This window comes from Balaenoptera physalus (genome assembly GCF_965194825.1).
Source record: "Balaenoptera physalus genome assembly, chromosome: 13".
Taxonomy (NCBI): domain Eukaryota; kingdom Metazoa; phylum Chordata; class Mammalia; order Artiodactyla; family Balaenopteridae; genus Balaenoptera; species Balaenoptera physalus.
The window spans coordinates 20,891,120-20,905,634 of NC_138892.1; the positions used below are offsets into that span (position 1 = coordinate 20,891,120).

The 14,515-nt window shown below is 41.1% G+C and overlaps 1 protein-coding gene across 7 annotated transcripts in view; it reads right to left on the bottom strand.

The window, feature by feature from the left end:
• Positions 1 to 282: 282 nt before the first annotated feature.
• The window catches only part of ANO4 (anoctamin 4), a 458,290-nt gene continuing 444,057 nt past the window's right edge, over positions 283 to 14,515 (bottom strand). For all 7 annotated transcript variants that reach the window (XM_082419367.1, XM_082419366.1, XM_082419364.1 and 4 more), the window contains 3 exons: positions 11,200 to 11,305; positions 9,406 to 9,601; positions 283 to 7,234 (listed from right to left, as the gene is read on the bottom strand). In XM_082419367.1, the coding sequence (XP_082275493.1) occupies positions 9,410 to 9,601; positions 11,200 to 11,305 (298 nt within the window). In that variant the 3' untranslated portion in view covers positions 283 to 7,234; positions 9,406 to 9,409. The remainder of the gene's footprint in view (positions 7,235 to 9,405; positions 9,602 to 11,199; positions 11,306 to 14,515) is intronic.

Genomic DNA, 14,515 nt, shown 5'->3' on the forward strand with positions numbered 1-14,515 from the left:
TTTCTCTTTTCAGCTCTGTTAGTTTTTGGGTTACATTTTTAGGTGCTCTGATATTGGGTATGTATTTACAATTATATCTTCTTGATGGGTTGACCCCTTTATCATTATGTACTGACCTTTGCCTCTTTTTACCATTTTTAATTTAAAATGTATTTTGTCTGATAGAGCTGCCCCTGCCCTTTTTTTTTTTTTTTAACTACAATTTGCTGAAATCTTTTCCCACCCCTTCACTCTCAGTTGATGGGTGTCTTTAAGGCTAAATGAGTCTCATATTGTTGGATCTTGTTTCTTTTCTTTTCTTTTTGTATCTTGTTTCTTTATCTGTTTAACCATTCTGTGTCTTTTGATTGATTGGAGAATTTAATCCATTTACATTTAAAGTAAATATTGATAGTTAAGGACTTGTTATTGCCATTTTATTAATTATTTTCTGGTGGTTTTGTAGATCCACTGTTTCTTCTTACTGCTATCTTTTTTTCTATTTTGATGTCTTTTGCTATCAGTATGCTTTATTTCTTTATCATGGTGTGTGTGTGTCTGTGTGACTACTATAGGCTCTTCCCTTGTGGTTATCATGAGATTTGCATATAAAACCTTAAAATTTTAACACCCTATTTTAAACTGATAATGATTTAACTTTGCTAGCATTCCTAAACTTTATACTTTTACTTCCTGCCTCACATTGATGTTACAGTTTACATACTTTTTATATTGTGTATCTAATAACAGATTATTGTAGTTGCGGTTATTTTCTACTACATTTGTTTTTTAATTTTTAAACTAGAGTTGTAAATAAGTTATGCATCACCATTACTATATTATAGAATCTTTCTTTGACATTATATTTAACATTACCACTCAGTTTTATGCTACCTTCTTGTGTTTTTATAATGTTAATTAGCATCCTTTTACCTCCACATAAAGAACTCCTTTTAGCATTTCTTGTAAGGTGGTCTAGTGTTAATGAGCTCCCTCAGCTTTTGTTTGGGAAGGTCTTTATCCATTTCTGAAGGACAGCTCTGCCAGGTATGGAATTCTTGGTTGACAGTTTTTTCTTTCAATGTTCTGAATATATCATCCCATTCTCTCCTGGCCTGCAAAGCTTCTGTGGAGAAATCTGCTGATAGTCTTATGAAGGTTCTTTTGTATGTAGCTCCACTCTTTTTTCTCACTGCTTTCAAAATTCTTTTTGTCTTTCACTTTGACAACTTAATTATAATGTGTCATGGTGTAGCCCTTCTTGGGTTCACCTCTGTGGGGACTTTTGGGCCTCATGAATCTGGGCATCCATTTCTTTCCTCAGGTTGGGGAGTTTTTAGCCATTATTGCTTTAAATATTCTTTGTCTCTTTCTCTTCTTCTGGAATTGCCATGATGCCACTATTGTTTCTTTTAATTGTGTCCTATAAGTCACATATTCTTTCTTCACTCTTTTTTCTATTTGCTCCCCTGACTGGATCATTTCAAATGTCCTGTCTTCTAGGTCACTGATTCCTTCTTCTGCCTGGTGAAGTCTGTTTTTGAATCTCTCTTTTGAATTATTCAGTTCAGTCATTGTAATTTTTAGCTCTAGGATTTGTTTTTTTTTTTTTATGGTTTCTGTTCTTTGTTGAACTTCTTGTTTGTTTAGCATTGTTTTCCTGATTGTTTACTTGTCTGCTGTGTGTTCTTATAGTTCACTAAATTTGTTTAGGAGGATCATTTTGAATTCTTTGACAATTCATAGATCTCCATTTCTTTAGGTTCAACTATTGGACCTTTATTTGTGTCCTTTGGCGGTGTCATGTTTATATTTACCTGATTTTTTGATCCTTGATTCCTTACGTTGACATCTGTGCATTTTAGTAAACAGTCTCCAATTCCAGACTTTATAGGTTCTCTTTGACACAGACAGTTCTGCACCATTTGGCTCAGTTTGGGTTTCTGGACATGTTTGCTGGTAATAACTTTGGGCAGATGGGGCTTGCTATCAGGGTGTATTTTCAGGTGAGCCCACTGCCCAAACTGGGGTCTGGGGTGGGTACTGCTGGCTGAAAGCAGTTGGATAAGAATTCTGGCTCTGTTCCCTACTTAGGTGAGGTTGTAGGATGGACTCCATGGTTACCCGAGTTCTCTGGTCAGGCTTACTAGATAGTTGGAACTGGGTACTATACTCAGCAGTAGGCAGAACTATGAATTAGCTTCTCTGCCTTGGTATGGCAGCAGGACATGCTGCAGGGCCTGCACAGCTCATCATTTGGGGATCTGAATCAGGCAAGAGTGTGCACTGATTTCTATGGCCAGATGAGGTCACTGGTTTTGCTCTGCAGACAGAAAAGCCACGGGTTGTGTTCTCTGTTCAAATACCACCGTAAGCAAAGGTGTTGGATGGGCTGCACAGTTTCCAGTGTGCTCTGGTTGGGCAAGCTGAATGCTGTATTCAGCAAAGGGCAGGCAACAGTTAGTTTCCCTGCCCAGATAGAACAGGAGAATTGTCTCCAAGGGTGGCAAGACTCTTTGTTTGTGGTCTTGACGCAAGTCAACCCATGCCCCAGGGGGCCAAACAGGGCTGCTGGCTTTGCTTTGCAGTCAATCATCTCTGCCTGCCATACTCTCTGAGTGTTGCTGAGCTATGTAGCTTCCAGGTGTTTTGGCCAGGCTTTCTGGTCAGGTGGGCCAGGAGCTACAGTCAGCAGTGGATAAAGTGATGATTTAACTCCTCTGCCTGGGTGAAATGGGAAGGCCAGCTCCAAGCATGCTCTCAGGTGTTCTGGATCAGGTTTTCTGGTCAGGAGCGGCCAGGAGCTACACTCAGTAGTGGGTGGGACTATGAATTAGTTTCCCTCCCCGGACAGAGCCCTGGATACCTCCAGGCCTGGCAAGGCTCACTGTTTGTGGTCTTGACTCAATCTGATCCACTCTTTCCAAGTGCCCTGGCCCTGTGGTGACACAGACTTTGCGATTATCAGCTCAGCCTGCCAGTCTGTGCTCAAGCATTCCTGAGCTATGTAGTTTCCAGGCTTTCTGGTCAGGGGGTGCTGGGAGCTGCATTCAGCAGTGGGCTGGGCTATGACTCAGCTCCCCTGCCTGGGTAGGGCAGACCAGGCTCCAGGGCTAGCAAGGCTCTTCATTTGAGGACCTGAATCAGGCAGACCTGCACCCCACTGAGTTCCCTAGTCATGGCTCTGCAGGTGAGCAAAGCCTCTGACTGGGACTGCTGGTTGGGCCCTGCAGGTAGGAACTTGGCCTATCAAGATCCGAGTGCTGGTTGTTGCAAGCCCCTACCTGCTTCTTTTTTTTTTTTTTATTGCATTCGATCTTTATTTTATTTATTTTTTAATTAATTTATTTATTATTTATTTTTGGCTGTGTTGGGTCTTTGTTGCTGTGTGCGGGCTTTCTTTAGTTGCAACGAGCGGGGGCTACTCTTCCATTGTGGTGCACAGGCTTCTCATTGCAGTGGCTTCTCTTCTTGAGGAGCACGGGCTGTAGGCGAGCGGGCTCAGTAGTTGTGGCACGCGGGCTCAGTAGTTGTGGCTTGCGGGCTCTAGAGCGCAGGCTCAGTAGTTGTGGTGCATGGGCTTAGTTGCTCCGCAGCATGTGGGATCTTCCCGGACCAGGGCTCGAACCTGTGTTTGCTGCATTGGCAGGCGGATTCTTAACCTCTGTGCCACCAGGGAAGTCCCCTGCTTCTTTATCATAATCAGATTCTCAGTGGTCAAGCCCCATAGATTTCCCCCAATTCCTGTGGGGTGAGACGAGAGTGGGGGCTTCCAAGAAGTGACCCACAACACAGTGGGGGCTAGATATCCACCCTGGGTCTCATTTCCCAATAAAGGAACCCTAGGCTCAGGGGAGGACGTCTCAATGTGATGCTGTGCTGGCCTGGGGGAGGGGCAATGTGGTCAGCATGTAGCCATTCTTCTTACCTTCTAATATCACCTGTTTTGGTCTCCGTGGTGTGGGGGAGGTGCTTTAGCCTCACCCCTATGTTCTAGGATTTTTTTAAAATTTTTATTTTATATTGGAGTATAGTTGATTAACAGTGTTAGTTTCAGGTATACAGCAAAGTGATTCAGTTATACATATATATGTATCTATTCTTTTTCAAATTCTTTTCCTATTTAGGTTATTACAGAATACTGAGCAGAGTTCCCTGCTGCTATATAGTAGGTCCTTGTTGGCTATCTATTTTAAATACAGCAGTGTGTACATGTCAGTACCAAACTCCCAATCTATCCCTTCCCACCACCCTTCCCACCTGGTAACCATTAGTTCTCTAAATCTGTGAGTCTGTTTCTGTTTGTAAATAAGTTCATTTGTATCATGAGGTATTTGTCTTTCTCTGTCTGACTTACTTCACTTAGTATTATAATCTCCAGGTCCGTCCATGGCATTATTTCATTCTTTTTAATGGCTGAGTAATATTCTACTGTGTATATGTACCACATCTTCTTTATCCATTCCTCTGTTGATGGACATTTAGGTTGCTTCCATGTCTTGGCTATTGTAAACAGCCCTGCAATGAACATTGGGGTGCATGTATCCTTTCAAACCATGTTTTTCTCTGGATATATGCCCAGGAGTGGAATTGCTGGATCACATGGTAGCTCTATTTTTAGTTTTTTAAGGAACCTCCATACTGTTGTCTGTCTTGGTCTCTGTGGTGCGGGGGAGGTGCTTCAGCCTCACCGCCATGTTCTAGGATTTTCTTAGTGGTGTCTTATCCATGAATAGTTGTTAGTTTTCTTCTTGGGGCAGGGAGGGAAGTCAGAAACTACCTATGTCACTATTTTGGTGATGTCACTCCCAACACTTGATTTCTTACAAAGTCCCTCAGAAATTACCCTTTACAACGTTCTTTGCCTTTCTCTTCTACAAACCTAAACACATCTTAAGATATCCACTATGTGTTCCTTGTACCAAAAACAGGGAAGATGAATGAGTGTATTCACTGTGCTGGTAGAAAGAAATGAAGGGAGGGAGAGATGAAGGGAGGAAAGAGAAGAATTATACGCTAGAACTGTATCAGGGATTGTGATTGCCAGAGGCACTTGCAATAGCAAAGGCAGAATTCCATGGGCAAAAAATATTTCTGACCAGAGTCTTAGGTTCAGTCTATACTCAGACCAGGTAGAAACTGATACTTAACAAATGTTTACTTCCTTATCCTGACCAGTGCATTGGGTGGTCCTCTACCTAGTTCTGAATGTTCATGGCCCATTGCAAACCCAAGGAGGGTTTACATTCCTTCCCCTGCCTCTGCCACTCTTCCTGCTCCAAGGAGTAGGAGAGAAGCTATGGATGTATTAAATCCAAAGATCTATTGGTTCATGATGCTTAGAGGTAGAGCTTCAGGCATAACAAGCAAAAGTCACAATACTGGGTCAGTAGAGCAATTTGTCTGTTTGGAGCATCTCTTTGTATTTCATCTTTTGAGACTTTCCTTGGAAATTCCTTTCCCCAGGGCTGATGTGAAATATTTCACAGACTTCTTAGCCATGATTGAAAAGAAAACTCTGCCAATGGCCTCTTGTCTTCAGTTCCCATAAAATACATCTCCTTAGTTTAGGCTCTGCTAGGGTTAGTACAGTTGACCTTTGAATAGTGCAGAGGTTATGGGTGCCAATCTCCGTGCAGTCAGAAACCTGCATGTAACTTTACACTTGGCTGTCCATATCCACGGTTCATGGATTCAACCAATCATAGGTCCTGTAGTACTGTATTACGTATTTATTGAAAAAAAAATGTTTATAAATGGACCCTCACAGTTTAAACCTGTGATGTTCAAGGGTTAACTGCATTTCACTCCTAGGAACATCAGGTCAGAAGGAGTACTAGAAAGATGAAACTATGAAATGGCTGAAGTTCTAGCCTGCACAAAGCCACTCTGACCAACTGTTCCCATCTAAGGAGACATTTAAGATTGTTGGGAATCCATCAGCTCAGGAATCCACAGCCAAAATGAGACAGTGTTGATGGATGCAGTAATAGGAGCATTCCCATTTCCCTGACTGGCATAGGCAAGCTGATAATATAATTCAAAGTCAGGTTCTGCAATCTCTGGAAGAAGAATAATTACAACAACAGGCATTGCTTAGCAGTAAACTCCCCCACCAGCCCCCCTTCCCCCATCCAGACAGACAGTCCCTTTGCTAGGATTAGCAGAGCATACTAGCAGGCAGGGTAATCAAAAGCGTCATATGTATCATTGGTTATATTTCACATTTCCTCAAAGTGCATCAGTGGCATTTTCCAAACTCTTCCGAGTGATTTCTAATTAGTTGGCTTGGTACCCTCTCTAAGAAGGTAGAATGGAAGCAATATGGAAAAGGTAGGTTAGGAAGAAAAATGTAGTCTCTCTGAAGGATGAAGTGATTTCTCAGGAGTGTTTGGGAGTGACAGACTTTCTTTAAAGACCCCACTCTATGATTCCTCGTATTCTGTGAGAAGAAACTACAACAGAATTTCAGAAGACCCGGCTAAAAATATTCCATGTGCATAAATTTATTTTAAATTTTATTGCATCACATTATACAAGCATTAAACATGGCCTCATGTTGATGACTATTTAAATGTGAAAATTCATCATTCATGTCAGTACCTTTTGGCTATTTACAAGTAAGGAAGTTCTATGTACTTTTATATATCTCTGTATTTGTATGTACATATGTAAGAATACATGACTATACATATGTACACACAGAAATACATCTATGGCCATACACATAGCTATAGATATGTCATATATAATCTCCTCAGAAAGATCTGAAATTAAAAAAAAGAAAGAAAAAGTTGTAAACAGGGTCTTGTTTGTGTTGTTTGGTGACACGGAATTAGGACCATATGACATTCTAGGAATGTGTGTCCAGGTGTCCAAATACCCTTTTCAGCCCAGTGTCTGTAAAATTCACGTGGGATAGAATGCAAAAAAGGTAGCAAACAGGCTGAAAAACAGGCCCAGTATACAAGTTCCCCTTGGTTTTAAAAACTTGAGACTGTAACAGCCCATGATGTGCATGCTTGCTTGGTCGAGAATGGTCTATGGATACATAGCATTTGTGTGCTGGGCTGCAACGTGATCTCACAGCAGCGTGGTTTCCCAGGCAGTCCTTTAAGGGCGCTGACCCCCCTGCCGCTGCCGACCTCGGCGACATGCACTGCGGTTGCGTTTTAGTCATTCACTTGAATGTGCTTTTGCACAGCTGGGAGAAGTAAACAGAATTCAGGTCCTTGGACTGCAAATGAACTGTTACCTGGGAGAAAAAAAAAAAAGGTATTAAAATCCGAAGTACACATGATGGCTTAAAGGACATTATGTACAATGGTCTGTACTTAGTGTGAATCAAAGGCATTCGAAGAATCTGTAACCCTGAACCAAGTCAGGTATGGTATAGACATTACTGTGCCTACTTTACAGATGAACAGACTGAGTCAGAAAGGCAGTCTGAAGGAAGGTGACTTCCTGCCAACTGTTGGGAAAATAATAGAGACAAAGACTATGCTTTCAAGCAAAATGCACAGATGTCCTCTTTGGGGAGAAAGCAACCCATCATGATGAGGCTAGAAGGAACTGTCAAGTGCGAAGGGCCCTGCAGCCCAGCACAGCCCCGAGGTGAGGGCAGTCCAGCGCGGCACGCTGGTCTCTGGGCGCTGGAGCAGCTCTCTTCACTAATAATGTGTGCCTCCTACGCCAACTCAAGCCGTCTGGGTAGTCAGCCTTTCTCCTCTGAAAGCTGACCAGAGCCAGAGAAAAGGCGGTCACAGTGGGTGCAGGGGGCCAGGGGCTTGGAGCAAATGATAGAATCCCAGAAGGTTAAAGCCAGATAGGCTCTTAAAGTATTGTTTAGTTCAACTCCTTTTCTCTTGAAGATGTGGACACCGAATCCACGGGAATGCCCCACCCCAGGTCATATAGATAGAGAACGGACAGCCAGATCTAGAATCCGCTGGACTACAATGCAACGCTTAGCAACAGTGCAAATCCGATATAGTATTGGATAGCATTTTGTTTTGTAAATGTCTCACACTCATAACCCTATTTGAGCTGCAAACTAGTTCCACCCAATAAGCAGGCTCAGAAAAATTAATTTTCCTGAATTCATATAGCCAAATGGCAGATCTGGAAAATGGCAAAATTACTAAGTAGCAAAACATTTCTTGCCTTTAGTGAAGCCAAGGCCTACTTTGGAATTGAGGGCAGAACCAATTCAACATCTGTATACTGTTATATTATCCCTGTGGCCTGGGGTCTAGGTGATATCCTCCAAGTCCACCCTCATACCCAACTCACGATAACCTCCTGGACTCTTAATGCAGATCCGGGTTGATAAAACTTCACTAATTTAACAACAAACATCTCTGCAGATATCTGCTATATCGTAACCTATATGAAAAGTGAAAAACATACTTTTTTTCCTGTATATCTCATTTTTCTTTTGGAGGCCAAATTTTGGAAAACGTTTCAAAGTTAGTCTCCAAACAAGTGGAGAGAGAGGAATGAAGGCAAGGAAGGCAAAAGAAATGCTGGAATACTAGATTAACAGAGTATAAAAACTGAGGGCTCATCTTATCACTGAAGAAACTGAGGCACAGAGAAGTTAAGTGACTTGTCTAAGGACACACAGATAGTAATTGCCTTGCCAGAGAGAAGGTTTCAGAAGAACTTTCTGATATGTGGGAACATCATGGAAGTTTCTTACAGTGTTTTTAAGCGTAACGCACCCAGCCTTTATTAATTAAATGTGCATTTAATGGGTGCCATGTACTTACCGCTGTGCTAACCAGCTGGAAGAATAAATTACAGTCCCTAGAGACTTTCCTAAAGATGCTTACAATTGTGCTGGGGAAGCCTAATAACTATTTGAAAATCACAAATTAACAACACATATCAATATCTGTCAGTACATGTGGTACTGATGCAGTAACCAGAGACGTTTATGAGGAGTAAGTCTCAGTGGGCTGATGAGTCTGAGGAAACCTTCTTAGCGGGTGTGGCCTGACATGGATCAGCCTGGGAGGAAACAGTAAATGGGTGATGGAGGGAAGGCCATCTTGGGTGAGATGAAAAAGTGACTTTAATATCCCCATGGTAACATGCCCCTTCTTTCTGATGAAAGAGAATAGCCAGGCTAGAGTGGAAGGGGGAGGAGGGTTTATTTCAGGGGACACCTAGGCCAACTCATGAAGACCTTGGCTGCCAGGCCAGAGTGTGACACGGAGACAGAGAAGAGTTGCACGAGTTGTGTGCAAAGGGAAGATTAAGTTAAATTTGCAATTTTAGTAAGAAACAAGCTGGTTTTGAAAGCTTCTAAAGGATTTATTTGCATCCCTATCAGGAGAACAATGGCAAGCTTTGATTCAGGGAGTTGAAAGCGCCCCTCCCAGCCAAGGAGAGGTTTCAGACCATGAAGCACTTCTCACCGACCTGGTCACGGCCACTCATTGTGGTGTGCTTTTCCATTTTTCTTCCTCTCTTTTCGTTCCTTCTGAAGACGCTCCAGTTCTGCTTCATACATCATCTCCTGAATCAAGTACTTCTCTCTTCTCATTCGATCCCTTAGATCTTTTGGGAGGTCTGGGATCAGATATGAAATGAGGTGTTTTATACAAAACACGAGGTGCTAAAAACACAGGGGAGAATACAACAGAGTCAGGTCTATTGTGCAGCCTTAGCGGAAGGAGCTCTGGGAGCTGGTCAAGTACAGGGATGTGGAGCCTCTGGTGTGTCTGGAAAGTGGAATAAGGCCAGGGGAGGTGTGTGACAGGAAATAGAGTCACAGGGACAGGTGAGGACTGAACTTGGTGTAATGGCACCATACAGGAAATGAGAACTCAGGAAAGAAGGTGGAGAAGCAATGGCCAGAAAATGCAAAGGAGAGCCAGAAGGATATACTGTGGAATCAGAAAGCCCAGGTTTGAATTCCAGCTCTACTTTTACGACTTAAGAGCTATCTGTTTACCGGAGGATAAGTCACTCTGAGCCTCAATTCCCTCATCCACAAAATGGGTGTTATTATGAAAATTTTAAGAAAATATTTTAAAATGCTTCACAGATTGTGAAATACTTTATTGCAGTGGTCTGGAACCAAACCCACAATATCTCCGAGGTGTGCCTGAATAGGAAACTTCTAGTCTGAGCCAAGAGGCAGCCTTCACTTGCATTAATCTGACTTTAATATAAATATGTAACAAGAGAGATGAAAGTTCCATTTATGGGTATAGTTATGGGAATGCAAACGATTTTTAGTAGCAGTTTTCTTAAAGACTAAAAGAAAATAGATGGTGTATTTTTATTGACACATAATACAGGCAATTACTAGGTAGATTATACTTTATAAGTAATGTCATGATGATGCATCACCAGAGGCTACCACTTGTAACACTCAGTTCAGTGTTTTCCAAACATTGTCCTTAAACATCAGAAGCATCTTGGAGGGCTGCGAAAAGCAAATTGCAGACATAATGTATCAGAATCTCTGGGAGTGGGGATGGAAAAACTGCAATTTTCCTGAATTTTAAGAACAGCAGCCCTAGAATATTAAACTTAGGACCAGGGGGACTTCCCTGGTGGTCCAGTGGTAAAGAATCCACCTTCCAATGCAGGGGACGCGGGTTCGATCCCTGGTTGGGGAACTAAGATCCCACATGCCGTGGGGCAACTAATCCTGCACGCCACAACTACTGAGCTCGCACACCTCAACTAGAGAGCCCCCGTGCCACAAACTACAGAGCTCATGTGCTCTGGAGCCCGTGTTCCAGAACTAGAGAGAAGCCCGTGCACAGCAACGAAGAGCCCACACACCGCAACAAAAGATCCCGCATGCCTCAACAAAGATCCTGCGTGCCTCAGCAAAGATCCTGCGTGCCTCAACAAAGATCCTGCGTGCCTCAACAAAGATCCTGCGTGCCACAACTAAGACCAGACACAGCCATAAAAATAAAAAAAATAAATAAATTAAAAAAATAAATACTAAAAAAATAAATTTAGGACCAGTGATTCCTGACTTATTCTTTAACAGTCAACCCTGGACTTTCAAATATTTCTTAGAAAATTCAAGTACTTTAAGGAGGAGAAAAAGAAAGAGATTACATAGTATTACTTATCCTGCTTCTGGACGTAAATAATCATATTGAAAGTTCTCATAACTTCGATTCATTCATTACTTCTAGTTACTTCATTATGTCAAAGGAAATAAAGGAGTTGGTTGAGAAAACTTACCTCGAACACAATGATAAAAGCCAGTCGGGCTGCTAAGACATGCCAGAACTGCAGTGTGTAGCCGTAGGGCACCAGTGAATGAGGAGGGTCACGGTAGTCTCGGTATCTATAAACACACAGGAGACTGTTATATTCCAAATTATGATTTTCCTGACTCCCAGATCTCTTCCATCCCCACTATGTAGTCCTCATTCACGGGAGAAAAGTATACAAAGTTTCTGTATACTAGACATCTGTTGTTTTGCTTGTCCAGCATCTCTTCTGGTAAAAGAATCTCTCTTCTTCTCTGGAGAATCATCTGTGTGGGCTGGGCAGGGTTCTTCGCCTCCCTGACCCCAGCTCAGAAGATGAGCCAGACCTGATCAGTAAGACTCATCACCAGATCTTCTGCTAGAATGATTACTTAGTGAATTATCACAAAGCCCACAGAAGGTAAAAGCCTGGAGCTTCTGGTGGGCATCACAAACTGTGTGAAGTGAGCCTCCTTGAGAATGCTGTCAATAGAACAAAAACAGAGCCAGTAGAAAGGTGGTCTCTTGCTGACACTGCTGGAGACTTGGGATCTAGTCATTACTAACGTTAATATCACCCCTCCAACCTGCTGGTTACCTGAACCAATGAATTTCTTTTTAAGTCAGTTTATACTGGATTTCTGACACTTGCCACCAGAGTCCTTCCTAAAATATGCTCCAACTGTAACTTCTGAGTAAGCATCAACTTCCACAAATGTCTGTTATCTACTAGGTGCCAAGCACTATCCTAGGAACTTAGATCCATGTGACTCCATTTTATCCTTACCATATCATTAGTATTCTCAAGTGGAAAAACTGAGAAGTGACTCTCAACTTCATACAGTTTTCATGTGTTTTGAATGTTCTTTTCATTCGCTCCAGAAATGTGAGTAAATATGGAAATATTGGTTATTACAACAGTTCTGCTGTGTAGACATACTAAATTTCCCTTGTCCAAATAAAAACTATGATTGTCCATGTACCTAACCTTAAGGTCGTCACTAATTTGCATATGAGGATACAGGATAATTTCTATGCAGGGCATCCTTGAAAATATCAAAGACTACAAAAATATGAGCTGTGACCATTATCATCATCAATATCATCATCTTAATTATTATTAGTGTCTATGGAATACAATAGTAATGTATCATGATTATTTTGCCAGTAACGTGATATTTATGATGAGTACTTGGTGCTGAAATTAAGAATGAATCTGTTTTTCTTTGTCTGACTTACTTCACTAAGCATAATACCCTTCAGGTCCATCCATGTTGTTGCAAATGGCAAAATTTAATTCTTTTTTATGGCTGAGTAATATTCCATTGCGTGTGTGTATATACACATATATCTAATTATATATCACATTTCCTTTATCCATCTGTTGATGGATACTTAGGTTGCTTCTATACTTTGGCTATTGTAAATAATGCTGCTATGAACATTGGGATGCATATATCTTTTCTAATTAGTGTTTTCATTTTCTTCGGATATATACCCATATGCTTAGTGAAGTAAGTCAGACAAAGGCAAATACTGTATGTTTTCGCTTACATGTGGAATCTAAAAAATAAATAAATGAATGTAACAAAATAGACTCATAGATACAGAGAACAAACTAGTGGTTACCAGTGGGGAGAAGACTGGGGGGAGGGCCAAGATGGGGGAGGGCCAAGATAGGGGAGGGGATTAAGAGGTACAAACTACTAGGTATAAAATAAATAATATACAAAGATGTAACATACTGCACAGGGAATATTACCAATATTTTATAATAACTTTAATTGGAGTATAATCTATGAAGATATCAAATCACTATGTTGTACACCTGAAACTAATACAAAATTGTAAATCAACCATACTTAAAAAAGTGAATGTTAGTGCCTTCAAACTGTTGGTTCTCCCTATGATGATAAGGATTACATAATCATTGAAAACACTCATTCTAATATATTGTTACATAATCTGCTCCTGTCATAGGTCCAGTAAACAATGCCTGAAATCTTAGGAAGAATAATTTTATTCAGGACTAAAAGTTTGCATAGACTATTCTAACCTTCTTTTACGTTTTGCAGAGCACAGGTAGTCAAGAACCAGGAATTGTGTTTTCCAATTAAGATAACAAATGTAATTCCTTTATTTGTCTTTAGCTACCTATATTTCAAATATAGTCCAAGTAAGTATTGTAGAAGAAAAAGAGCAGTATGCTTTTTATTATACACATGGTTAATTATCAGACAAAAGTATAAATAAAAAGAGGGAACCTGAATCGCTTCAAGAGTCACCATCATTGGGGCTTCCCTGGTGGCAGAGTGGTTAAGAATCCGCCTGCCAATGCAGGGGACATGGGTTCAAGCCCTGGTCCGGGAAGATCCCACATGCTGCGGAGCAACTAAGCCCATGCGCCACAACTACTGAGCCTGTACTCTAGAGCCGGTGAGCCACAACTACTGAAGCCCACGCACCTAGTGCCCGTGCTCTGCAACAAGAGAAGCCACCACAGTGAGAAGCCCGCGCACCGCAACGAAGAGTAGCCCCCGCTCGCCCCAGCTAGAGAAAGCCCACGTGCAGCAACGAAGACCCAACACAGCCAAAAATAAATATAAAAATAAATTTAAAAAAAAAGAAAGAAAATTCATGCTGTAAACTCATAGCAGATAAATGAATTCCTTTATTCAGCATAGCTGAATAAACTAGTATACATCAAATATAAACAGCCATTAAATATAAGTATGAAAACTAGAAAGTTGAAATACTTTTTATCACTCAATGAGAGTAGATTATCAAACACAATGACCATTTGTAAAACTGTACACATACAATATGCAAAAGGTAAAGGGTTTTAAGTGGTGGTTTTAAATGTTAATTTATGGTTTTTCAGTATTTTAAAAATTAATATTCTTTACATGTGCTTTTTAATATTTAGGAAACACATACTCATGGCTATGGTGAGTTGGCAACATTTTAGATAATTTCTATGTAGGGATCAAGTTGTTGAGAATATGCATCTATTTGTTCAGGCTGTGTGTCATATACATCCATTTGTGATCTGTCACACAGTTCTGCTAACCTGTACTCAGAGGAACACAACGCGTCTACATTGGCACTTAGGTTCTGAGAACGAGAATCAGAAGTTGTGAAATTCTTAGGAAGTTTGTTTTCAGAAGCAGCAGGTTTCTGGCTTCCTACTCTCTTAAGCCATTGTACCATAAAGTCAAGTTTCTCTCTAGAAAATTTCTTATTGCTACCCTAAGGGAATTACAACTCAGTGGTGCCTGTGAGTTTGTCATTTGCTTTGCTGCTGG